General features: G+C 37.9%; 1 protein-coding gene across 1 annotated transcript in view; it reads left to right on the forward strand.

The window, feature by feature from the left end:
* SPATA6 (spermatogenesis associated 6) overlaps positions 1–25,319 on the forward strand; it is a gene marked incomplete at its 5' end in the record, with an annotated part of 38,515 nt that extends 13,196 nt beyond the window's left edge. The window contains 8 exon segments of the mRNA XM_084265963.1: positions 667–747; positions 3,336–3,614; positions 5,240–5,327; positions 7,055–7,095; positions 8,823–8,995; positions 17,426–17,525; positions 21,259–21,347; positions 25,133–25,319. Of these exon segments, the coding sequence (XP_084122089.1) occupies positions 667–747; positions 3,336–3,614; positions 5,240–5,327; positions 7,055–7,095; positions 8,823–8,995; positions 17,426–17,525; positions 21,259–21,347; positions 25,133–25,313 (1,032 nt within the window). The 3' untranslated portion in view covers positions 25,314–25,319.
* Between the last annotated feature and the right edge of the window lie 2,020 nt (positions 25,320–27,339).

A 27,339-nucleotide genomic window follows, 5' to 3' on the forward strand; every position in this document is an offset into this window, starting at 1 on the left:
TGGCCTATAGTATGTGTGTGCTGGTTCAATGGGAGGCCCAGTTGGACCCCACTGACTCCAAATTGGTCAGACTAAGGCTGCCCCTTGCCAGCCGCATGTATAAGACACTCAGAGGAAGTGGAACGTGGTTATAGAACAAGGGAGACAATCAACAGAAATCACACATTGCTCTAATGGTTTACAGAATAAAGAGGATTATTAATCATGCTGTTACAAATGAATAGTTATTTGCAGTGTAATTGACTAATTTTCAAAATATTTTTACAAAAAAGGTTATACAATTGAGACTATAAATAAGTTTACAAAGTTAGCATTAATGAAACTTCTAGAGCATGACTGGAATTTTTATTGATGCTATATGGCATGGCATGAAAAATCTTTAAAAGTGCTTTTGACATAGAAATGTATTGAAATAAAAGTCAGACCTTAATTGTTGTACGAAAGCAATATAATCATCTGTAATTGAATTGTCAGAAATGCAAATGTTAGCATCTTGACATTTACCATTGCTGTTCTGTCTTTTCTAATTATCTTTATTAAAGGCTGAAATTAACAAAGGAAATGGCTGAAAATTAGGAATGGTTTGTTACATTAGGTGACATTTACTTCTTTGATACCCTTTATCTTGAGTTGGAGCTTGATGTTCAATTATTGTCTCTCTTCTAGGGAATTGCACCAAAATTGAGATTTTCTACGAGCTCCCTTATTACAGAAAGTCTGTTAAGCTCAGGAAGGAGTCACATACAGGTTAGCATAATTTAATTGTTTGCAATTTAATTTCTAGATTTAATATTGATAGCCTTGGTTCCAATTTTTGCATGTGCTGCTCACTTCAAACTTTTCTCATTCTTTAGTTGTGGTTAAAGCAGTTGTCATGGGTGCTTGACAACTTGATTAAATTTTTAATCAAGTATGAGTAAGAGTGGGTTTGGTGCATGACAGTAAATGCTGAGAGTTCCTTGAATCTGAAACAATTATCAGCTGCTATGTTCTATGATCAGCTGAAGTGTCAATCCCTCGTGTATTTGTAGGTGGGAAAATGCCTTCTCACCATTTCTTACTGACACTTAAAATTAAGATGGGACAATGAAAGCTAGGTGAAGTTAGAGAAGGTACATTATAAAAAACAAATCAATTAATTGAATTGTTTTCCATAACAATATCAGTAACAGAAATGGAAATTAAGATTTTTGTTGAGAAGGCTGTCACCAGCATTACTCTGGAAATGCTTCTGCAGTGAATAAAGGTAAAGGTGAAGTAGCTGAAGAGACTTGTGGGGAAAGAAAAATACCTCTCTTGTGCTATCTCATTTGGTAGCACTCTTCTCTGGTCTCACAGACTGGAATTATGATTGGGTTTCCTGGCACAAGTTGTCACATAATGTTACTCTTACATCTTCCTTTTTTTTTGTGTATTATTAAAAAATTGTGCCCCATCATTAAAATGAAATGAATGGTTGTCACAAAGGCTTGCATGCAAAGAGGGTTAGGTGACTTTGACCTGTTTGTGGCATTGCTAATTAGTTCACTGGGAAGTTTCTTCTAAATTCAGCAAACAAAATGTATTGAGATGCTTAGACAAAGAATTTTTTTTTTAAAAAAAGAACATTGTCACTGTCAGAAATCTGACTTCACTGAAAGTCACTTCAGTAAGGGTAGTTTGAATTAAAATCTTAAATATATTTAATGTTAAAAATACTTAATATGTTATGAATGGCATATCAAATTTGCATGTGTTGCAGTGAAGGTCTAATTTCACGATTGTTGTAAGCCAGAAGCAGCACAACCTACTTCTGGTGAAATGGAAATTCATCTGGGGGTTTTTTAGGCCAGTTCCATACTCAGGGCTCACTACCAGCTGCACAAGTACTAGTGCAGGGATGAAAAAGTCTAGGTGATGCCATATTCAAACTATACTGATGCAAAACAAGGATGTAACCTCAGCCTCATTCATTGGTGGGTGTAGAGGGAAAGGCTTGAAGGCAAGCTGGATGTTTTATTTCTGGGTTCCTCTGAACTGTAGTGCATGCAACATTCAGATTTAAGACTAATGTCAACTTCCTCAAGTTTGAAAAAAGAATTTCTAAAAGGAAGTCTCACTAAACCATTACTTTTTTTTTCACCTTTAACCTGTGAATTTGGGCCAAATTTGACCAAAAAGCTTAATTATCCATACTGCAGTATTCAAAGTTAAAACATGCTGCTAATGAAGTAGCCTGAGAAGAGTTGTAAAAGCTAGAGTGCCTTGACCTATAAAGCTTGTAGAGTAATTTTGTCCTCAGTCAATGCCAGGAATTACAAAGGAATGATAATGTATTTCAAACAAAACTTCAGTCTTGGAAACACCTTCACAGAATTTGAAGATGGGCTATGAAGAAGTTAATAGTTACTTGGAAGGGCTGTCAGTCCTTGTTGGTAGGAAGGCATTGGTGGTAGCAACAACAAAAGCCACGATAGCACCAACACTGGCCTGTGTTGTGGGAAGGGAGGTGGTGAGGTTGGTTGTTCCTCCGCTTCCCATTGTTTTGCTGTATGTAGGCATTTTAAAAGCCGTATCAACTCAGAGATAAACTTTGAAGACAATATTTGATAATGGTTTAATTTGTATAACTTTTGGCTACAAGATCCATATTTTTGATATCAAGTGCCAGTAGTACAAAGAGGCAGCTGGTTTGCCCCTTCTTTTGCAGAAGTACTCACATGATTTGAGAGGATCTTTGGAAGATGATCTTTGTAGGTTTTATTTGTTTTGGGGGGAGAAGTTTTTTACTAAACACAGCTTCTTGATTATAACTTTTTAGAGGATTAGTAAACTCACCATGATCCAAGAAAATACACATTTTGGAGAATGTACTTACACTTCTTGTCAGGCTTTAGGCAACTCTAAATGTATAATTTTATTTAATTTATTATTTTATCTATTTTAAAGACTAAGAATTTTTAAATATTTTTTAAAAGTTTAAATAAATGAAAAAAATGCTTCAAATCTGTGTATGTCAAATCCAGGCAAACTTTGTGTTGAACGAACTTGTGACAATTTAATTTTTTAGCCTCTGTACACCAGCTATGTGATGAAGCTAATTGGATAAGTATCAGACATTGTAATCTTAATGTCTATCCTATAGTAATGTGTGTTTAAACCTCCTGTTTTCAAAGAAAATGGTTCATACATTGTTGGGGTTTTTTTAAATGCTGTTTGCTTGTAATTTCATGAGGGGAATTTCAGCTGACATGATGTCTATTTCTGTTAAAATTATTAGTTCCATGTTTGCTTTATTTTCAGTGATCTTTGTTCTCCATACTGTGAAAGCAGATAATCTCTCTTTTCCACTTTAGGAGGATTTGAATTGGCTACATAACTCAACGCCAAATGGAAAACTGCAAACAAAGTTACCAAAGAAAAGCACTCTTTCACCTGAGAAGAGCAGGCACAACTTAGCAACAAAGAACTATGAGCAGCCTACAATAGCTTCGAAGTCACGTTCTCCATCTCCATATACAAAAAGACGAATGTGTGAGCTATCAGAAGAAGCCAGGCAACGACTGTCCCATTTAAACCTTGGTCCTTACGAATTCAGAAGAGAAACTGATAAACCTCCATTTGTAGTTAGACGGGTTTGTATTCTCCAAAGGGATTCCAGCTTAAGCTCCCATCAAACATTGTTCTTTCACTAAATACTGCTCCAAAAATTCATTCGGCTCTTCGTTTAGATGAATAATTTTTCTTTCCTTAGCAGTCTGTCACATAGTGATTTAAATGTAAAATTAACTAAAATAAAATTTCTTTTATCCCTGTTAGTAACAGACAAAGATCAAATTCTTTCATGAATATCTTGGTTAAATTCTCTGAGGCCCCATTTCTTTTCTTCCAGCACACTAGACAGGATAATAGGTGTATAAATTCAGCTTGGAAGTAATTGATATTAGTATTAAAAATTCCTGAATAAGACTTTAAAGAAAGAATGTCTAGTCATATTATGAACACTTACACTTCCTCTCTTTCAACCTTTTTTTATGTTGGCATCCTGTGATCTTTGAAACACTTCCTTTGCTCAGGGCTACATGTCTAACACTTTGACTTGGAGTTCATAACTAACCTGACTTTAGCACCCACATAAGGACTTTTTGCTAACTGTACATGAAAAATTGTTCTGAAATGAGGTACTTATTTAAAGAAACTGTGTTTAAGTGCTTTAATACAAAGGGGCCAGACTAACCAGTTTCTTTTTTGTCCTTCCCCTCCCAATTTTTCTTATGACTGCAACAATCCTTTATTTTTAGAAAACCACTTTGAATGCGTAGGGGCAGAAATGAGATTGTTCTGATTCTGTGCTATGACATTATAATCTGTCTACTATTCTGGACCCTTGTCACACCCATTGAGATAATTTAGGGTTTAATTAGTTTGCTTCACGCTTTATTTTTCCCTAGTTTATGTACCAATGAATTAATAATATCTTGCCAAATTTTAGAGTCTTTTCCAAGTTTTATTCTACATATAGGTACCTTTTTGAAATTCAGGTTAGCCTTAATAATTCATTAATCATTCATCAGTCCACTGTTTATCTCACCCTCTCTCTCGGATATTTTTCTTTTAACTCCTTTAAATCAATTCTTCTTGGTTTTGATCTATAGGTGAAGTTCATGGTTTAATTATAACATCTTTAAGCACTGATTATTGATTTTGATTGCTTGGCTATGTTTGTACAAAAAAGGAAAAAGCTTGTCTCTCAAAGCACCATGTCCTGACTGTCATGGCCTTTCTAGATTATGAATGCTCCTCTTAGGGCATCTTTACTGTTGAAGGCTCTTTTGGCCTGGAGATTTTGTGCTACATGAAGATTAAAAATAGATTATGTTAAATGTAAATTTGTTAATTAGGAAAAGATTCAAATCTCTCTTGGTGAGATCTGAACTGTTTGGAATAAATGTGAGATACCAAAACTCGTTTAAAATTACTTCAGATGGAGATGAAGGAGAAACTATCTGTTGGGTTTTTTTCTCTGAACAATATGGTATTCAGGGATTTTCTAGACCTTTCTAGAACTGTTTTTGTTTATGCACAGTAATGCTAATAATACACATAATCTGAGCAAAGTGTTGTAAAAATAGTTTTAAATAGTATTTAAATAAGAATAAAGTATTTCAGAAAGGACTAGATGCATCCTTAGGAATGTAAACAGAAAAAGTAGGAATTGATACATCTGATACTGAGCATTTCAACAGTATTTTTGTTTCAGGTTGAACAACCAAGTCCCAGTATTAAACTACATACCTGGTGTCCCACACGAGACAGCACAGTGGAAGCCTGGACAAAGATAGACCACAGTCAGTATTTTCTACTATATCTCTCATTGATGCTTTTGTTTTCTGCAGTAGTTTTATGCAGTTGTGTTTGTTTTGGGGGTTGTTTTTTGGGGGGTGAGGGGGTGGGCAGTCTGTGTGGGGGGGGTGTTTTGGGAAGGTTTGTGGGTTTTTATTTAATATTAAAATGTCAGTGTGTAATGGAGAAAAGACAGTTCTTTCTTCCTAGGAATAGGAAGGGTATTGCATAAGCTACTGCTGAAAAAGGTGATTTTGAATAGTCCTTTACCTAATGAAACTTGGAACATAGTTCCACATGATACGGAAGTGGGAGTAGAAAATACCAGAGCCCAGGCAAGTGCTCTGTTTCACTCCACTTGTTTTGATGAGTTGGAATAGTGGTGCAAACCTGTATCACAGTCTGTGGGTGTCTTGATCAGCTTGGAGTATTGATCATTTTGAAGTTCAAGGACTCTGTTGCTTCAAAAATGAATAGTGTTTCTTTCAGCAGTTTTTGTGAGTAGTGGATCAGTGACTTACCATTACTAAAAAACATCCAGGATGTGCTCCAGTATCTGCTTCAGCATTCATTGGGAGCAGCAAGTGCAGGCTTAGGAAAAGGTGTGGGACCAGAAATTTAAGGAAGTACCCTAGAACTTGATTTTATTGCCTGTGTCTGGCAATATGAGGATTTTAATGAGTCTCATCAGTATTTGTTTGTGTGCTCTGTCTCATTTGTATTGTGCCTCCTCACTAAGTATAAATTGTATAGTAAATCGGTATCAGCTTAATATTTTATATTTGTTCTTTGTAGTAGCCCTGGGTGCAGGATTGTAAAGGTTTCATACTTACCAATCTGTAGTAGCTGGACCTACTATCATCTGTTACTTACAAAATGAGCTGGTGGTTTCTGGCCTGTGGTTAGGAGACAGAAATCTACCTCACTAGTAATATCCAGAGGATTCAGTGGGCACCTGCCTGTGTCTTGAGGGTTATCTGTAACTTCTGAAAAAAACAGATTCCTAGAATTAGAAATCTTAATACTGGAGGTAGAGTTTAGTCTGGTTTTGCTTTCGTGCAGGTAGCCAACAGAGGGGTGTCTTTACCTTGCTGTACAGCAGAAGGGGCTGCTTTGGGTGAGGGTTTTTCAGTACAGACTGATATAACAGATGAAGAAGCCAGATATTATTTAGTGTCAGTCCCTTGGGCAAGGTGTGTATTGACATTGGTGAAACATCCTAACGTGGGATGGGCCTGATAGTTTCCCCACATATGTTTCCATGGGCTTCATGCGGGTGTTTGTGGGTCAGTGGTGAGGGAAGGAATGATGAAGTGATAGAAGGATGGAGAGGTGGTCTTTGGGAAGCTTGCTCAGAGAAGATTAGTAAGGTAGTGTAATGTACATGAGAATTTTTGGGAATGCTAAAGCTTGATTTTATGGCAATTCAGACATTATCTTAAAAACCGTGCCACTTCTGTCTATGCAGAAGATGGTGTGTACACTGATTCATTATTATAAATATTGCATTCCATTAAATCTGAAGTCATTGTTTCCAGCTGAAGAAAGAAGTTATTTCCTGAAATATTCTGAGGAGACTGATTAGAATTTCAATAATAATAATAACAATAGTAATAGCTTTAGTAATTTTTAGGAGGGCACATAAGCTATTTTGTAAAAAATTCCATAAAATTTAGGCCATTTGGATTTTCTTTTTAATTTCTTCTGGGATGCACCTTTTTTCTTTCTCCAGATCCTTCTCTTCTTGGCAGCTACAGACCCAAGAAAGCCAAAGTGAGTACTTTGAAGTGTTTTTGTTTACAGATTGTTTTTTTGGGAAGCTCTGAGATAGATTGTCCTGCATTAGTATTTTTGAAACTTTACTATAGTATAAAGCAAGAAAAGGGGCATTTTGAATCTCACCTAACCCTGTTTAAGCCTGCTGACAGATTATTTACAAATAGAAATGTGAAATGTAACACTCTGTAAGATATTCATGCCTGTAGGTACAGAACTGACTTCTCTGTATCCAGGGTTGTGACAAGGCTGTAGGAGAGCCTTTAAAGGCAGTTTGCATTTGCCCTCACTGTTATTCTGAGAGCACCCTTCATTCCAGAACTGTACACAAAGGTAGCGCTCCTATGGCTGGCAGGCCACTGTTACTTCACATCCTTCATGTATTAAGTGGATCTGAAGATTAATGTCAGGGTTCCTTTGGGTTTTGGTGGGGTTTTATTCTTCCCATCCTCATTGACTTGGTTTTGCTTGTGTTCCTGGAGTACTGTAGAAATTGTGGGGTTAGGCATTGAATTGTCTATGCTGCCTTAAGATTTCCTAATGGTCAGGAAAACTGATGATAACAGAGAGGAGGAAAGAAGGGGAATTAAAATGATAAACCTTGGTGTTAAGCTCGCTTTTGTCAGATGCAAAATTTTTATTACCAAGGATTGCAGTTCTGCATACAATCTTAGTCTAATGTACTGTGCCACTGCTGGATTGTTCCGTGGCTGTCAATGAGAAACTGTAAGGAAAGTAGGAAGTTTCTACTAAATATGTCAATTTTTGGGGGTGAGTTTTTTGTTGATAGCTTTTTTTAATGTGCTTTTTTTTTTTTTTAATGATTGCTATTTTAAGGTCATGTTATACCTCCCATCCCTCTGCTTTCCAAAGGGCAAATAGTTTTTAGAAGCATTCATTGTTTGGAGAATGCTGGTAGCTGAGCTACAGGTTAATTCATCATGTTCTTGATGTATCTAATCTTTTGTGATTCTCACATAATCAGAGCTTATGAGAAGATACATTTTTCTTACTAGAAATAGAATATAGCTTTGTTTAAGAGGAACTGTTTTCCCAAAGCTGAGGAAAAAGCCCTGCAGCCTGGAAGGACCTAATGAATAACCTGATTGCTGTTAGTCTGGTTTCGTTGTGGGTTTTTTTTCCTCAGCTTTAGGAAATGGCTACTGCAAAAGTCCCAGTTTTAGGTAAAATAAGGTAACCCACATTTTAGTGTTATGTCTCAGGTTAAGAGAAACTACGGAAAGAGTAACTCGGTATAGTGAAGAATGAGTAGAAGATGAGTAGATGGACCTGAGTTTTCCCTTGAAGAACAGCAAATCATGAGAGAGGGGGGAAAAAAAGTGTAAGAACAAGGGGTCCCAGACCAAGAAGAGTTGGAGGTTTGTGTGGTTTAGATTCTTGGGAATAATTCCAAATCTGTGAGATTTCTGGGAGGGGTAAGTCTGTAAATTGTGCAGTCAGAAGAGCTGACAAAAGACCTGTTACTTTAGACTTTGCTGTGAAGATAGCGTGTTAGATACCAACAGAGTCCTTTGACACTGGTTGTTTCACATGAAACCAGGGTGCTCTCAGTGAAATAAGGGTCCTTGTTCTTTCCCCAGCAGATAGATATTCCTGCATGTTTGTGCAACTTTTAACCTTTTCAGTTAAAAATAAAAATATGAGAACTGTACATCTTGATATTCATAATGAAATTTAGCAAGGTTTGGTGGGGTTTTTTACAGGCAAAATCTACTCATGGAAAAGACTTTGACAGTTCTGTTTGCCATGAGGATGGGATCTCAAAGCTACCCAACAGGCAGTCCTGTTCTGCTGGTTCATTAGAACATTCAGCACTCCCAGCTTTTCAGAAGCATTCTCCAAGTTCTGTGTTAAATCGATCTTCCCTAAGGGAAAGGTAAGGACTTGCTTTTTGTTTGTGAAGTTCTGGAATCATTAAGATGAGCAGATGATAACAGTACTTGCATGACTGATGTGCATATTTGGAGGTGGGCAGGCTGAAGAGACCGAATTTTTCCTCAGGTGCTGTGTTTACCATCACATCTCTGCTTAATGAATACAATCCTAATAATATACCAGTGAGAGGCATCTTTGAGATCTCAGTTGCTAAACTTATCTGAAATGATGAAGCCCCAGATTTCAGGCTGCCAATGTCCATCTAAAGCAGAGAATCCTTAAACAAAGAAGCAGGCAGTATTTCAGAGGTGATTAGAATTGCAAGAATGTAAATACAGATACATGGTAAGTAGGCTTTACAGGAGGGACTTGGAAACCTTTTTCCTTCTGACTTACAAGCCTAATGCTTGTAAGCATGTACTTGTAGCTGTGCTGTAGTCCTCTGTGTATGTAACAGCTTTAACCTGTCACTGTATTATTTTCCAAACTTTCTGCTTTGTTGAGACATCCTAAAATTTTGGGGGTTTTAAGTGTGTGCCTCAGCAGCAATTGTGTATCTATTAATTGCTATATTTAAATTGTTTTCTTAGTAGTCTGTGCTAACCCCAGTGAGATTGGGGTGGAGGCAGTATCCTGTAGCTTGGTGGATTCTAGTCCTTGGGTTAATACTTCAGGCAAGCCTCGAAGCTTCAGCATCTTTTGAGGGTGGGATGGAAGAAATGTCAAAAAGCAACAGATCTTTTCATGCTTAAATCCTCCAGCCCTTCAAGAGGAGTATTCCCTACCTCCTGCTGAGTAGAATGTGTACTTGGTGCATGATGCTTCTACTGTAGGTTCAGTTCAGTAAATTACTAGAAGGCTTTCAGGGAACTGAAAAACTACATACAAAGCCATGCCTGAATAATCAAATACATAAAGTAATTGGGAAAAGCTAACACTCAAACTGATGTCCTAAGTGCTGAAACATTTCTTGGGGCCATACCTGCAGATGTACTTTGGTAACTTGTTCACACTCATTCCGGGCTGTTTCATCCTGTTACCACTGGTACCTCAGTCGGTCAGTGCTTCCAAGGTGCATTTCCTAGCCTGCACACAGCCTAATGCTTTTTTTCAAAATAGAAAAATTGTTTAAAAGAAAAATGACAGATGGCAGGTGGGGATTGAATTTTTAATACTTAGAAAGATCAAGCTGGGGTTTTAACATCTTCCTCTGCTTGGAAACTTGCTTGTTTGTGTACTAATATTTCTTGAGAACTGTTATACAGAGATTAGGATGTAACTGGTGTTTGGAGGAGGTTTCTTTGTCATTTTGTCTACCTCCCCACTCTCTTCTGACATTGTGCATTAGTTACCCATGTCTGGGAAGAGATACTGTAATGCTGACTTTTTAAATAGATTTTTCAGCTGGACTTCTTTTGGGGAGAAGGAAGGTAAAATGTAAAATGCACTATATGTAAAGCTGGCAACATCCCTTATATCAACAGCAGGGTAGTCTCCTATGTTGTGAGCTGCTGTTACATGCACAGCAATTTAATCATCTACCAGGTAATTTTGAAATTGGCTGAACATTCTTGCTTTTTCTCTGTATGAGCCTCTCCCCAGAAGAGATTTGTGATCTTGTGAAATTATCTTTTTTCTTCGTATTAGAACAAATGTTCTCAGCTCTTTAGAGATGTAGCATCTCTTTATGTTGAAGATGTAAGCATTTACTTTTGTCATCAGAAAAAAATCAAAATGCAAAGGTAAAGGGCATAGCCTAAAAAATATGATCTCTATTTCAAGCTGCTGAGATAGCAGTGGCTTGAGCTGACTGTATGCAGAGAGTTATTGTTGGAATGACAAACATGGATCAGAGGTCAGTGTTTGGAAATGCATGCAAACAGTGCTGTTCAGATCATAGAAATATAGAGAAAATCAGTACTGCTGAAAGTATACCAGTGTTAGGGTATTTGCAAGAATACAGTATTGTATCTCACAGTAAAGGGTGTTTATTTCCTCAATTTTGTTTGAATTACACTAAGCTTTCTGTGTTGGTATCCAGACTATTTTTTTAATGCTAATCAACCCACAGTCAATATGAAACTTGACTTCCCCCCTTGACCTTTAGTTCCTTTTTTTTCTCTCTCTTCTTTTTTTTTTTTTTTTAAAGTAGTGTGAAGTGAACATCTGCCTTCTTGGGAGTGCTTCCCAGAGCACTGGAGAATAGTTGTTAAGCCACTGCAATACTTTTGAGTGATACAGAAATTGGGGTCTTGCATAAGGTCCTCTGAGCTCTTTTGTATCCTTTCTAGCAGTTTCCAGTCCCTTTCTGTGAGCTTGCTATAGAGACCACAAATCAATCCTCTCCCCTTTTCCACTGGGTTTGAGCCAGAAGCAGAACTGTAAATAGATTTACAGCTGAACAAGGCAACAAAGTTTTTTTAATATTTATTTTTCATACTTTATTTTTACATTTTTCATTATGTACGTCACCTAGGGAAAGCATTTGCTTGTGTTGCAGACTGACACTAAGCAGAATGATGTGGCTGTACAACTCTGCTTTTCATTTTGATTCCAGTTCCTGTGCAGAACAATGGCACATGCACACTCTTCAGCACGAGCACACTCCTGCCCATGGTGTGTGCCAGTTGACTTGCCGCCGCAGACTGGTTGGTTGTACATCTATAAGTATCCTCTATGCTCTCTGAAAGAGATTTAGCACTATATTGCCTAACTGCTGCTGCAGGAAACAAAATTCAAATCCAATCCTTGCTTCCATAGTGCATGTGTGTCCTCGGGCCCTCCTAGAAGGTGGTGTTTTTCTTGGGGGCTGCAAGGTAAGCCTTCCTTGCACTAAATCCTGCAGGACAGTATTTCACCTTTTGTGAAAAATGGTGTGGTGGATTCTCTAAGGTAATGCAGAAGTCCTCTGAATGGAGTGATCTGTTGGCACAAGATAAATTCTCTTCTCAAAAGACCTCAACAATCATAGGAGTATTTGGCCATTTCTGTTACATTGAGAGGCAAAACTACTTCTCATGCATTTGAGATGAAAGGATTATTTTTCCCCACTCTGGACATGGCAGGCTTTTCCCTTTGGTTTTTATCATTGATCTGAAGAATAATCATTTCTAGAATGAAGTCCAGCTTAATGTCTTTTTTTATGTTCTCCTGGTTATGCTGCCAAAAATGTGATCTTACCTACTATAAAACTTACCAGAAATCCAAGTTCTCTTTGAAGTAAGATAGACCTTAAATCTGCACTTGAAGATCAGTTATTTCATACTATATTCTGAAAAACTGAGCAGTACCTCAGCCTTGTTTCACATTTTTGACCAACATCTGTACTTCATTTGTTGGTTTTGCTGCAGCAGTATGTAGATTTGAAGTTGCTTGCTATCGAAGCCATTTTGTATATAAATTAATAAATTAAGAGAAGATAGAAGGTAATGGAAAAGCTTCCAAAGAGCATAAGGAGGTGCATCCCATTTATGACATGCCCCTCTTTTGGGGCAACTCAGCTACAGCATTGGGCCTTACTTGAAATCTCAGAAGCTGCTTGTCACTTGGGATTCATTTTTTACATGAACATGATGTATCTGGACTGAATATGAAGCTCAGGAGGGAAAATAAGGCACATTCAGTGCTGAGCTTTTTAATTAGTATTTATCTCTAGTGCTTCAGGGTCTACCTGTAAGCAGGTCTTTTGAAAGCAAGAGAAACTATTTAGAAAAGATGATAAATTGTTACTTTTTAAAAATGTCTTGCTGAAGAGGGAGATCAAATAGGTACACACAGCTAAGCTATCAGCTTCTCCTTCCAGATATGTAAGCTGATGTGCCTTGATTTAAGGCCTTTGTGCATAATCATTTCTGCTTTGTAGTAGTGTCTTGGCATTGTGAAAGCAGCATACTTCCTACTCTTAAAATCCTTATGTTCTTACAGCAGTTGTGTGTTGGTATGTTCTCGTTACAGCTTAGGAACTGGCATGTACCAATATAGTCTCTGAAGCACTTTTGCACAGGTATAGCTGCATCTACACTGAGATTCACAGCCATCAGTTGTTTTAAGAAAAAGCCAAACCAAATTGAGTCCTTTACTAGGTGAACCAGTAAAACTCTTAGGTATAGCCCAGCCCTTCTACTGTGCCTCCACACAGACAGTATACACCAAGAACCAAGTTCATAGTAGTGAATTACCACTTCATGTCCTCTTAAATGGGAATAAAGCAACTTCTCCACTTACAGTGAATGCTGCATAAATGCCTACTTGGATATAAAACCTATGCATACCTTTTCCTATTTCAGAATTAAACACATTTGGTTTTCTTGAGAATCTCTCTTGCTCTTGCAGATTGTGGGGTTTTTTTCAGGTTATATTTAGCTTTAAGAGTTCTTTCTCCCTCTTCTCCCCAATTACAGTAGCATTCTCTCCAATTGTGAATCTGGTACTACAGTACTTCATTGATTTCTGTCCTCTGATAGTTTGTCCTTGTATGTAGTTTTGCTCAGCATGAAGTCTGTGCCTTTGAAGCTGATGAATTCTGCGTGGAAGCCACATGCACCGAGTCGTTCACAAGGCAGGGAGGTGTGATGCTGGGGCAAGGGGTCACAATAGGCATTGCAAATATTCTGCAGTAGGCTTTTGCATTAATTCTGCTGATATGAAATGTATTAGTATCTCCTGCTGAAATGTGATATTAACATTTTTGCTATGTGCAAGTGGATGATTGGATTGTCTGACATTTGAAAACTCCTATTTATTACAGCTCTCAAGTTCACAAGCTGCTCATTGACTAAAGTACATGGGTGGATGTATCCTGTTTGTATTTCTAATGGAGTATTTCATCCTAATGGATAAAATTACACATGAAAATAACTTTAATCTTTAGCACAAGATCTAGGCTGTCTGCTTGGCTTTTTTTTTTTTTTCATCCAGGTAGATGATGTCTGTGTGACCTTAAAAAAAAATCCTTATCTCATAAAAGAAAATAAATGCCTTTAGTCACATTACAAGGGAAAATGGTTCTGTTTCCTTGATCGTACTCGACACAACATCTTTGAAATTAATCTTGAGAAGTTCTCTGATTGATCTGGCTTTTTCTAGGTCACTGAGCTATATTTCCAAAGTGTTTATACAATCTATTGGAATCAATAAACAATTTAAACTGATGTAACTGCAGAATGTTTGCAAGTCCCAGGGAAAATTGAAAGTATGACAAAGAATACAGCTGTAGAAGTTTATTTCGTTTATCAGGACAAACAGTCATTGAAATGAAATGACTTTCCTTTCAGCATTGCAATATGATAGTGACACCTTAATAACATAAGTAAGTAGCTAGTCATTTTAAAAAATCATTATTGGTCTTTTTGGGCAAATGGAATCCCTTTATGCTTTAGGAAGCTGTGCTCTAAAGCCTACTTTGTAAAATATTTCCAATAGGAGAGTTAGAATATCATACAAAGGTTTCACTTCAAATTATGGTTATTACATTTCAGGCATGATTTTGTTTTAGTTAGAGTTTTGATTGGTGTAAATATTAACATTATGACTTTAAATGTGGATTAGACTCTATAGTTGTTACTAAAATTAGACAGTAACAATAATCGAACTAATTAAAAAGAGACTGATACTGGTTTTAATCACATTTAAGGGTTGGAATTTTTATTTTTTTTTTTGTAAATTAAGTTTCTGGTACGAGTGTGTGCCTAACATTTCTTATACCACAGCGCACACTAGTGGATTGATCAATAAAACCACCTGAAGAAAGAAATCTAATAGTTCCTGAATTAAGTACTTAAATCTTCTTCTTCTTCTTGCAGACATAACCACGTATTTTCTAAATGAATACAGTAGCAAGCTGGGTTTTCTTTTTTTTTCCCCAAAAGTAAATACATTTATCTCCAAGAATATTTGTAAATTTAAGATTAATAACAATGATCTGAAATCTTACATACGGATTTCATAAAATTTATTTCCCAAAGGCAATATATTCCAACCTCTCTCCACTGTGCCAGCAGCCTGGATGTTGGAAGAACAGCAGCTGCTGTATAAGTAAAAGAAAATGCCATGATTTCATGCCTCTATCTTTTATTTGTCAAATGGGAAATGACTCTCTCTTACTATATCTAGGATGCACATTTTTAAACATGCGTTTTGGAGGTTGTTTAATATCCGTAAATGTTTGTAAATGCTAATTGGAAGTTGTAAGGTGATGGTATCACTCCAGCCCCCTTCCTTTACCTCTCTTCTTTTTAAAAAAACCCAAACCAACAACAAGATTTTTTTTGATCCTAGCAATAGAGGCTTGCATTGTAATGCAGTACATCAAACTGGGTTTGTCTGGGTTATGGAAATGAATTTTCCTGCCTGCTTAAGGGCATCAGACTTCTACTTTTTAAAGGCAATGTTTTCCTTCCCTAACAAAATTCACAAACCCTTTTTGCTTTCTTTCAGGAAAAGTTCTGTGAGATCTTTTAGTGCAACAGATCGTTAATCCAGTATGCAAAAGAATTGAACAGTATGGATTTAGTATACATGCTGTTGGGTTTGAAAGTAATTTTAGGTGTTTGGGATGCTAATACAAATGTTACAGCCAGCTTTGTGAAAACTCTTGCCTGTAATGATCCAAAGATAAACAATGTTAAATGTCATTATAAATATGGAAAATACATCCCCCTATAGATTATGAGATTCATTCTTCCAATACTGTGTAATTTCTTGGCACTGTTTCTTGAAGAAAAATAGAGGCATTCATAAATAGACAGTTTGATTTAAAGAAACTTATAAATAGGCTGAAAATATTGAGGCTCTTTAGAACAGAGAGATATTTCAGAAAGATAAGCAATAATAAGATAGTCCATGGTACAAGAAAACAGAAAAAAGTTATTCAGTAGCAGAGAACTAGTCACTTTCTACTTTTCTACATTTCTATGTCTGTCTGTTAATAGAAGGAATTGATCAAAAAGACCCAGCCCTGCCTGTAACCATCAAGGCAGCCTGGCACTTCCCATATTCAGGATCCTGCTTCCATTAATGCTGCCAAGTTCCTCATTTGGAACCGAACCTTTCTATGTGTCCTTGGTTTGGTTTTGGAAGGGCCTGTACAGTTCTTCAGCTGTATTGACATATCTGGAAGTTTAATTCGGGTAAACTCAGCCAGGCACAGTCAGGTTGGGATTTGAGTGATAGACTGGTGATAAAATGGAGAGAAGAGGGCAGAAGGGTTTGCAAGCTTAGTCCCACCAACCCATTCAGAGCCCAATGCAGAATCTCAGGGTTCAGATTCATGTTGTGTCTCAACTGCATCAAATTTGTGAAGCCAACTGTCAAAGCCTGTCGCAGTTTCTTGTGCTCCTAATGCACCCAGGGTATGGCAGCCTGGTATTGCTGTTGGCTCTTGTTCCATTAGCTCAAATTGCAGCCGTATGGCATGCCAGCTCACAGCTTGTCTGATGACCCATGTTCATATTAGCATGATGCCACATCATGAGGTTTTTATTTTCTTGGTGCAAAGTCAGGTTCTCAGAGGTTAGGAAACATTGAAATGAAAATGCACAGTCATAATATGCTGTCCTGTTTCTATCCACTGTGGTGGGATTGTGCAAGTAAACATTTCACTGCTTTTTTCCCAATGCTACTTTCCTTACATTGATCTCTGTTTTTTTAAATTTTTTTTTAATACTACATTTTTGAGTGGATTAACACATGGAGGTTGCTGTGTAAATGATCCTATTCTTAAAATCTTAGTTGCCTCCCTTAGCAGTCTGAGAATAACTATTGATAGGAAATTTCTGCCACCTCCTGAACTTGCTGAGAAGGGTGAGGGGTTTGGGGTTGGTTTTTTTAGTAAAGTGCTGCAAAACATGAAAGGGTAAAATCCAAGGTAGCAGTTGATTTTTAAGTCACTCATGTCAAGCAAGCTGCCTAGTTTTTAATGTAAAGAAGCAACTTAAAATGCAATTTTATCTTGTGAAATAAAGATTGTGACTTTGCAGGTTTGTAACTCCGTGGGTTTTCCAATTCACACACTCTGGGGTTATCTTCCTGTTGCCCTATTCCAGTGAAAAGAAATTCATGTTTGGAATCCTTCCTTTAAAAAGAGGAAAATCAAACCCGATGGCTGGGAATAGAATAACTGTATAGCTTTTCTATTCTGTAGGGACAATGCAAACACTACAGAAATATTACTGAAGTTACAAAATTGTCAGTGTTTTCTGTTTTGCATCTTCTGTTGGTGTTGTGGATGCATACTGTTTATGCACTGCACTGAAACGTGTCTCTACTTGTACCCCAGAGGAGAAAAAGAATCAAATCTAAACATTGTACTTGTTCCAAATAGAAGGAAGTAATGCATGCTTCATCATTAAAAAAAAAATCATAGTCAAAAATACATTTGAGATGTTCAAAAAGAAAATATTTCTTCTGTTTGTTTTTCCTCTTCCTCTTGCAGATTTAGTTCTGGTTGGCCTTCACCAGCAAATGGAGATGAGATCCATAAAAGAGTGAGAAATATTTTAAGGACACACAGTGCTAGACAGCGCCTAATATTTGTAAGTTTGATGGCAAACTAAATCCTTTCTTTTTTCCAAGATGGCTGAGGAAGAGAACTGTTACTGCAGTCTTGGATTTATTATAATGTCCTTTGAGGCAGCCTTGAATGTAGAAATATGGATTCAGTATATAAGCTGAACTGTTTCACACTGATTTCAGTAGCCTCCTTATGTGTAACCTTTACAGACAGCTGGTACAAGTGACCCGCTCATGGAGTATTGAGGACAATTGCTTTCTTTAATATCTGGTTCTCCACTTCCAATTTAAGCAAAAAAATACATTACAGATCTGTAAAACATCAAGGCTTAACATGTTGAGCTGCTGCACATCAACAGCTGCTTGTGTCCAGCTCTTTGTAGAACTGATATTATTCTTCAGATGTCTGTTCTATTCCCTTAAGTACCTGGCTTTCAGAGCTCTTTACCTAATGAGATTATGCCCAGGATCAGAATATTTTGTCCCTCAGTCTGATGGAATTTTTAAGTGTGGTTTTAGTCAGATAAAAAATGTTTTGCTACAGTGAATTTGAGAAACTCAGTTGTGGCTGAGGATCTCCCTGGCCAAAGTGTTTTACGAACTGAGCAACAAGGTTGTTTACCTGCAGAGAACTTGGAGTCCTAAGTGTGTGGTGAGGTAAAAGAAAGGTAAGTGAAAAGGATGTAGGGATGAGAGGTAGGAAAGATTGAGACAATTTCTGGTGAGATTACTATTTATGTCTGATAATCTAATGCACAGATGGTACTGATGGCTTAGAAGAAAACGTGCCGTTCAATGTGGTAAGAGACATCTTTTTTTCTTCAGTTTCTCCTGTTTTGGAATGGTGCTGCAGTTGTAAGTTACTGCTGTCCCTGACAGCCCACCTGATGAAGCTTATTGTGTCAGTGGGAAACATCATAAAGAGGGGGGGACCTCTGGCCCCTCCGCCTAGCCCTGCAGCATACAAACAGCAGGCATATCACTCATATGCCGGTATACGGGCTGTGCTGGCTGGGATGTGTTAACTCCACTGACTACATAAACCCATGGCAGAGGGCTGGAGCAGAAGTGAAGGTTGTTTCAATCCACCACTGCAAGATGTACTGAAGAATGTCTGTCTTAGCTCTGAAGTCTTGATTTATTTCTCTCTTTCCCCACATTTAGCCATCCTGTGCCTTGTGTTGCCTGTCTGCTCTATGAATCTGTTTGTTTCCTCATTTCTGTTCAATCTTCATTTTTAATTTAGTGGTTATGCTTTTTGTTTTGAATTCTGAAAAAAGAAACCCAACCTTCTCATGCATGCTGAGACTGATCTAATTCATGCTACACTTCCCTGAGTTTGTACACAAACATTATGATCTTCTGAGATGCTGCCTCACACAGAAGACACTCGTCACGTTTTTCTGTGTTTCAGCCACTCCAAAATAGGTACAAATCATGTCAACTCTTTCTCTGATGTTTCAATGAACTTAAGATAACAAATTGAATTTCATGACGGTCCAGCACCTATGTGTAATGAAAGTTTGCACAGCCTGAACTATCTCCAGTGGTCCTTGACTACTTTCCTTGAACAGCAGACCGTGACTTGATGATAAAAGATCTACTAGTTTGTTAGGAGAACTGGATGCCTGGTTACATGGTTTCTCCATAGAGTCATAAAGCCTAATAAATATAGCAATGGGTAAAGGAGAATTTCATCATTTTCTTCCTATTAACTTATTTTACTTATATAATTTAAAGCATTCTACTCTAGAATGACTTACATCCTGGTACTCAGTTGTTACTGCAGTATTGCATAAATGCATACAAATTTGCAAGCATGGTGTTAGATTCTTGAAGCATGGTGCTTTTATTTGACTCTCTGTTAGCATACCTTGTCACTTCCAGTATCAAACAGTTGCTGAATACTCACAGGGATTAATAATCAGAGATGATGCTTCTCTGTTTCCTCTCCTGATGGAAAACTTAAAGCTTCTGCCCTAAAGAGTCCAGATGTCAGTATATTGTGTAAAACTTTTGAGTTCTTAATTACCAGCCTGGTCAGAACAATGCTGGAAAAAGATAATTTTTCTCACTTCATTTTCTTTCACTGAGCAAAAGGAATAGGAGGATGTTACAGAGGAGTCTCACAGTGTTAGATAGTTGTGTACAGCTAACTCGTGAAAGGCTGGGCTAACAGCATCTGATGTGCCTTAAAGAAAATAAGGTCTACCTGTTGTGGGTACTGTGAAAGACCAGGATTGGTTGTGCTTCCCCAGGTGACCCAGAATCCAGGCTGTGTGGTTACACAGTGAGTGGATAAGGTCATTTTGAAAGAGAGGGGATAGTAAAGCAAGAGCACCAGCAACGTGGAGAGCAGGTTTCAGCTCCACTCTGGATCTTCTTCCAAACTTGGAGAGGTTAAAAAGTATCTCTTACTTCGTTTCATTCCTAAGAACCTAATGCTAAATAACCATTCCCAGAAGCATCCAGCTGTGTTTTCCAAAATTTCGTTGCCATAGTGCTGTGTAAAAATAGTGTGACTGGAGCTCTGCTGCAGATTCCTTAGGGTGTCCACTGGAGCTTTTGCTGTGACATTCTGACAGTATTGTAATGTTTCCATCTTTTTTTTTCTCTCTCTTTCTTTCTTTCTTTCCAGAACATAATTTGCCTCTGGCAGATGCTGCAGAGTTTTTATTTACCACTGTACCCCATTTCCTTTTCAGTGCTTTGTAGCCTGTGACTGCTGAAGGAAGAGAGTTTTCCTGTTTACAAACACACTTGCTGCCTTGCATCTCAGCACAATAAATTGTGTCAGGTTTTTCCTCATCCGTGCACCTGCTGTTCAGCTCACTCTGCATCTTATTGCCATCTACCACTCTATTTACTGTCTTTTCTCCCACTTCTGTGTTACCAGCAAGCGTGATTGTTTCTACTGCACAGTCTCTTTATCCAGTTATTTCTTCTATATCATGAAAGATGATTTTGTTTACTAACCCTTACAGCAATTGGCTTCTGCTAAAAGCATCACTTAATATCACCTCTTAAGTAGTGTCTTTGCTCTTCAGAGTAGAGTGAATGTGGTTGTGTGTAGTGGAATTTCCACTGTCCTGTCTCAGGTGAGCACCTGTCTCCCTTCACATGAGCTGTTTTGGCTCTTTCTTACCTAAGAGGGCAAATATGGGTTTATTAATGTCTAGATAGCATTTGGAAGGTAAGACTGTTCTCTAGCAGCTCCTAAGAATGCCACTGAAGGGTCATTAGGTGTATCATAGATATTTTTTAAAGTTGGAAAAGCAAGTTCTCAGCCCTGTGTGTGGAATCAAAGTATTCAGATATGTAGAATGCTTCTGCCTCGTAAAATGCATTAAATGGGTAACAACAGCTCATTGTATAAGCTAATAAATAATAAGTTTTAGATTCTTTTTCAACTCTTCTGCAAGAAACAAAAGTAAGGTAGTGAGCAGTAGGCTTCATAGCATTTAACCAGCATGTTTATTGGGGATTATTGAAGATATGCTGTCTGCATAGTTCTTTAGATCTACACTGTCTAGAAATTCTTTCCAGTTTATTACCTGAAAATTATTAGCTGAGTTGTACTGAATTTAATTAAAAGTGTTCATAAATGGCATTTGGCTCATTACACTTTGTCCCTTTCTCCCCCAAGAAATGTAAGCACTTTAATAGTCTTCTACTAAATGGAAGGAAAGTATTTTTGAAATGAGATCATTGTAATCAGAAACCAAGGTAATGAGAATTTGATTTCTGTTTTTTTAGAATGAGAGTAACTCATCAAAAGGAGGCTTGACTAAGACAAGAGAACCTTTGAATAAAGCACCCTTATCCATGAGTGAACTCTGGAGCAGGTATGGAGTTTTCCTCTGACCAAGACAGAACAGCCTGATATTGCTCTTTAAATGTAGCTAAAAAATTCCCTTCCTCTTTTGAGCTGTGTAATATATTGACTTGGGAAAAGGCTTCTGTAGGGGTTAGTCCTAGCAAACTTGTTCCCCCTGAAAGGAAAATGCAGTTAACTATCCCTATGCCTTTCATGCTGTTTGGCCCTGTGTCAGAATATCTTCATAAAACACTGATTTTGGAACTGGACTTGGTCATAAAAATGATACTTGGGCAGTAGTTTTTGGATTTTACCAGCCAGACCGCAAATGTCACTTTAAAAATAACTAAGTGGTTATTTTTTTCTTAAAACTGTGGAAGTGCAACAATAAATGGAAGATTCTTTAGTAATAAGTTTGGCTGTTTTCTTGGAGTTTTTTTTTCCAAAACATGTATTTGGAAAAGAGAAGCATCTTAGAAAAACACAGCAAGTCTGTGTACTGTGGTTTAGTGATTTGGCACACCATATTTCACAAGACAGCTTGAAAACCTGGCTTATGTAGGTTAATTATTCTCTGTACTCCTCACATATATGACTAGGGTTCATTCAAATATTTTACTTAGAAAACAGCAGTTTAATTGTTTTTGACAGCTTGTGTAGTGGAAGTAATCAATATTTATGTGTTCTATCTATGCACACAGTGTTGTGTACAACAGTTTTGGATACTTGTTGAAGGAAAGATACTAAGTAATGTAATTTTTTTGGGTTGTATGGCTTTTCTCTTTTTCTTCATATAAAGAGAGAAGTTCTAGAATTGTGATGCTAAATTTGAGAGGTCTTGACATTATAGAAAAAAAAGGTCTTATTTTGATAATTAAATGCAATGCAATATTTCAGAACAAATGCATCCTGAATCACTACTGGATACCACTGAGAGATGGGTATCACTGAAGTATGGGTATCACTTCTACTTGCAGGAAGTAAACTCTGAAAAGTTCATTTATGATTTGTTGTCCTTTTTATAAATGCCTGTAATTTGTAGTCACCTCTTGGCAAGGGATCTAGTTGGTGTTAGATTTTCACACGTAGGTGAAGTTGTCTCTGAAGTTGTTAGTATTCCTATACCTGTGCTCACTCGTGTATTCTGTGTGTAGCCGTTTTGCTGCCTTCTCTTTTGAGCCGACAGCTACCACAATTAAATTGTGTAGGATGTGTTTTTGAGAGAGAAAGTGCAAGTTTTGTTTTGAGGCAGCTTTGGGACTTTGATGTTGAAACTACAGACCATAAAAAAAGAAAAAAAAACAAAACCTTAATACTACAGAATCAAGAAGTGATGGGATATGAAATGTGGCACTACAGTTGGGAGAGGATGGCTCCTTGGGTTTAGAGGCCAGCAGCACTAGTCCCATTCACTGAAGGGTGAGACATAAAAGGACTCGAGGAAGGTCTGATTGCTGAGTGTTTGCCACAGTGCTCATAAACAGAATGCAAGGACAGAGGCAGAGTTCATAGAAGGACATGGTACTGTCGACCAAATGTTGGCAGTAAAGTAGATGATTGAAAACCACTGGGAGTGAGGAGAGGTCTGTGTTTTGTGAAATATTTAGTATATGATTCACTCAGAAAAGAACTTCTGGGACTCTTAAAGGAGATGTATGAGGGAACAAAAGCATATGACAGGTATTTCAGAACAGGGACTTGCGTGCAGAAATCCTGCTGTTAATATGATTTGTGAGTGTAATTCCCAGATTGCTTAGCTCAGGTTGTCACCTGGTTTCCAGTTGAGGCAAGAGAAAAGGGACTTTTCCTTAGCTTGGCTGTGTCTTGTCCACACTGGTGCTAAGCAACTCACGTGCAAGGGCTGGCTAATGGAATATACATAAATGCACATCCTGCCCCCTCCAGCAGGCCCCATGCCCCTGAAAAAAAAAGGAAAAAAAAAAAAAAAAGGGAAAAATAAGTTTGTGCCTTTTTTTTTAAGTCTTTGTCAATACTATATTAAATGATTCGTGTAATAGTAACATTTTTTGAGTCTTTACTGCAGTGAGAGTGGTTCGATTCTGAGTATCTCTATGTACAGTAAGCTTTCAGCAGAAGGAAAGGCAAGCACAAGGCTGACTGCAGGAAGTAGATTGCAAGGGAAAGAGTGTCAGAGCTGTTTGTTGCAGTGTTACAAGTGTTGCTTCTAGTGCTGTGCTTGTTTGTTGGCTTGAGAATTCTCCATCAGAAGGGTAACGCACACTGCAGAAAGGAGGAGGTAAAACTTCAGTGGTTGATGAGTCCCCAGGGTATTGACTTGTCTACGTTTAACCCAAGTCTGTATAACTCTTCTATTGATCTTGCTGTTTGGTAGGTTGGTTTCTCTGTGTCCGAACTGTTCACCCTCTCCAGGATGATAAAGAGGTTTAAATTTTCATCGTGCTCTTGACTGGAATTAAGGGTTGGATCTGTTTTTAAAAAGTGTGAAAGTGGCCTTATGCCCTTTTTCATACTGGAGCCACAAAAAAAGAGATATGTTATATATACATAGACCATTTTAAGTGCTGTAGATTGGTGTCACCTTAATATTTGAATGTCAGAAATCTAAAAGCAAAAGCTATTTTTTTTTTCCATGGGACTGTGGAAGCTCAGAAATGTGAATTTAGAAAATGGATCCTATGTCTTCCTCTTCTTCCTTCATTATTTTCCTTTCTTAAAGTGAAAAGTTGTGTTTTGATGCAGCTTGGTCGAAGTATCTTTGGTGGACCTTTGACATAAGATTTCTTTCAGTTTTGTCACGGGTGTTTACTGCTATTAACTTGAGAGCAAAGGCTTAAGTACTGGTTTGACCATAGTAGATTAATAAATTGTATAAGAAAATGTAAAGCTTTCCTGTGAAATGTAATCCATCTCCTAAATGAAGATGGTCACTGTAAGCTTCACATTTCCAGTTTCGTTTCCTAGACTGGGAACATTCATGAAAGGCTGAAGGTAACTCAGTCCTAATTTTTAAGTGTCTTAAGTGCCTGAATCTCTGAGCAGATGTGAAAAATGTCACCTTATAGTCATTTTTTTTTTTTGCCTGTGATTTTTAAGCTACTTGTTTCGTGCTTTATTGCAGGCAAATGGCTCGATTAATTATATGACACAAGCCTTTGTTTTGAAAGTTTCAAATAGTCCTGAAGTTCAGATATACATACTTCAGATTTGTCAGAGTTTCAGAGAGATTTCCAGAGAATAAATTTCACTTCATAGATCTAGGAAATAATTTGTCAAAGCAGCTGAAATATGAGATTGTATTTGTGTTTGGTATTGAAACAGTGACACGGAAGATGGGGTGGGGAAGGAACACTCGATTGCCACTATATCATAATGTATTTGGTAGAATACTTAATTCAAGATGCTTCCGATAGAGCACTTTACTGCTGCAACCACAGTAATTTAATATACCTCTGATAGATTGTCTTCCTATTGAAAGAGCTCCTTGTAGTTACGTTTTGACCTTCAAAGGACACAAAAACCTTACTGTGTTGCTCTTGCATAGGCTTAGTGCCTAGTCACACTGCCTATCAAAGTACAACAAAATCACTGCATGCTCTTTGAAAATTAATTCTATTTGGGAGGTTTTATCAAGTGCACTCAGATAAGTGGGGGAGAATTTGAATAACAGAGGGCTCCCGTTTCTTCAAAATAGCTGCAGTGCAGTTTTTGTTTCAATTTGTGAAAGGTAATCTGTGTTTAGCAGATCTACGTTCAGATTTAGGCTGGTTATGTGCTTCTGAATCCTCTCCCTTACCTAGATTTGTTCATTATTTCTTCTCTTTCTGTTGACAGTTCACCAGTGAAACAGAACGCAACTGGTCGTTTGGATAATGGTGAATATTGGCCTGGTCGTGCAGCTGTATACAAAGAGAAGCCTCACAGAGCAATCTTTGAAGAGAGTCTGGAGAAAATATATAGAAACATGTACCAAAAAGCTTCTGGCACTGTTACAGACCAAAAAACGGACTCCTGATAGCAATTCACCTGGCAATGCGCAGTACACAGTGTTCATACTTGTAATGAAACCTATTTTTATGTAACAAATACTTGCACTCTATTTTTTTAAGGTGTAATTATGATTGGGCAGGGTTTTAGAGAAATGAGGGTTTGGCCTGGATTGCCAAAAGCAAACTGTTAACAACCCCTTGTGTACCACCTCTCTCTACCCCCACTCTCCAAAAACCACCTTAAAACCCCAAAAAACCCAACAAATGCCACCACCACAAAAAATACCCCACCAAAACCCAGCAGTAACTGAGCCCCTCTACAGTTAATTAAGATACTGTTGTTTCTTTGAGACTGTGAAAAGAAAGTCGTTTGAAGACTAATACGTCTGCTGGGTGTCCCAGTCTGACATCAGCTCTGGTTTCAGCTGCAGCCAATTCTTCTTAAATAATTAAAGCTACTTAGTAACATAAGCAGACTTGGCTGAAGAAGCAGCATTGCCTAGTGTTGGGAGAAGCAGGGTGTAAAGAGAAAGGTGAATGTGAACATTGATTTAAAAACATTCCATCTGAGACAAAGGGAATTGTTTTCCAGAAGAATTGCCTTTGGATTGTTTATTTTTGAGAAGGGCAGAAACTCTGAGACTGACCTAAAGATCTGCTTTTGAAGTGGTTTCAAGCACCTTTAGTCACAAATTTTCTAATACTGTCAGATTTTAAAAGAAACCCACCCATCCCAGCAGCCTTTGTATCAGAAGAAAGGTCATTGTCACACACCCTGTGCATTCCAGAGTTTCTGGGCTCTCTTGAATGGAGCCATGACATTTGCCAGGGTACTTGTAATTTTAGAAAATATGAATAAGAAAGGAGTGTGGAGGGGAAAAGACTTGAGCCAGTCAGCAAGCTCCTCTTATACCCTGTACAGGCCTTCTGAAGCTCCTGCATCACAATCCCACCTAATTTGGAGCCTGTCCTTCCCAGTCTGCTGGGATCCTGTTGGCAGAAATCGCATCGTTTTTGCTAAAGGCCACCAAATGTTCATGAGCAGTTCGATGCTTTCCCCAGAGATGGAACCTTTTCAGCCTTGCATTGAACAGATCCCACATTAACAGACCGGGGCAAATTGCCCATCTATTGAAAAGCAGAATGTTTTAAAAGGGCAAGAGTGTCCATCTCCTGCTTCCTTTCAGAATGAGGGAGAAAACAAATGCCTGTCCTGGCTCCTTCCCTCACTGAGTGAACAGATTCAGTTACACCAATGCCATTTTACCTGTTAGGATTGGGTGAAGGATAAAGCTAGCAGTACAGATGGCAGAACATATGACTGTAACCTGCCAGCATGCCTAGATAAACAAAAAGTTGGTCTACTCTGCCTTCCGTCCTTTAGTGCTGAGACAACATAATTGATTTGAGAAAGCAGTTGGTGAGCAATTATGCTAGTGGGAAAGCACGTTGAAAGGCTGTGTGCTTCTGTCTCAGGAAAGGGGACTCTCAGAGGAAGTGTCTTGCATATAGACATTTCTATTCCTTGTAACTGTTAAACCAGTTGAAGTGGATTAACACTGATAACTTCCTGTCCCTGATGCCATTTAGCACATTAGAGCTTTCAAAGGGCATTAGTTGCACAGCCTTTATGCTAGGGATAAGTGTTGAGTCACTCTAAGAAGCAGTAGTAGGCTTTTTCTGCTGAAGTGAGAAGTAAAACTGACCCAGCCTGTGCCACTGAAGGCATGGAGGCCATGGAGTATTGTCATGTCGGTACCTGGAATTAGCCTGCTGCTGTGACCCCATATTAGCCCATAATGGAACAGTTTCACCTTCCTGCTCAAGAAAGTAGCTATATTCAGATGGATCCTAAATAGGCAGGGCACATTCTGAGAAACACTTTCCCAGCTTTCGGTTTAAAATGAATCTACTGAAATCTGAAGGTTTCTGCAGTTTCCCATATGTGTTTAGGCCATGACATTTACTGTCCTTCTCATGGTCTCTCACAGGTTTCATTCAGTATTCTCCGTGTTTTCTCTCCCTAGTGTCATAGCTCAGTCAGTGTTACAC

Source organism: Gallinula chloropus (genome assembly GCF_964237585.1).
Source record: "Gallinula chloropus genome assembly, chromosome: 6".
NCBI lineage: Eukaryota > Metazoa > Chordata > Aves > Gruiformes > Rallidae > Gallinula > Gallinula chloropus.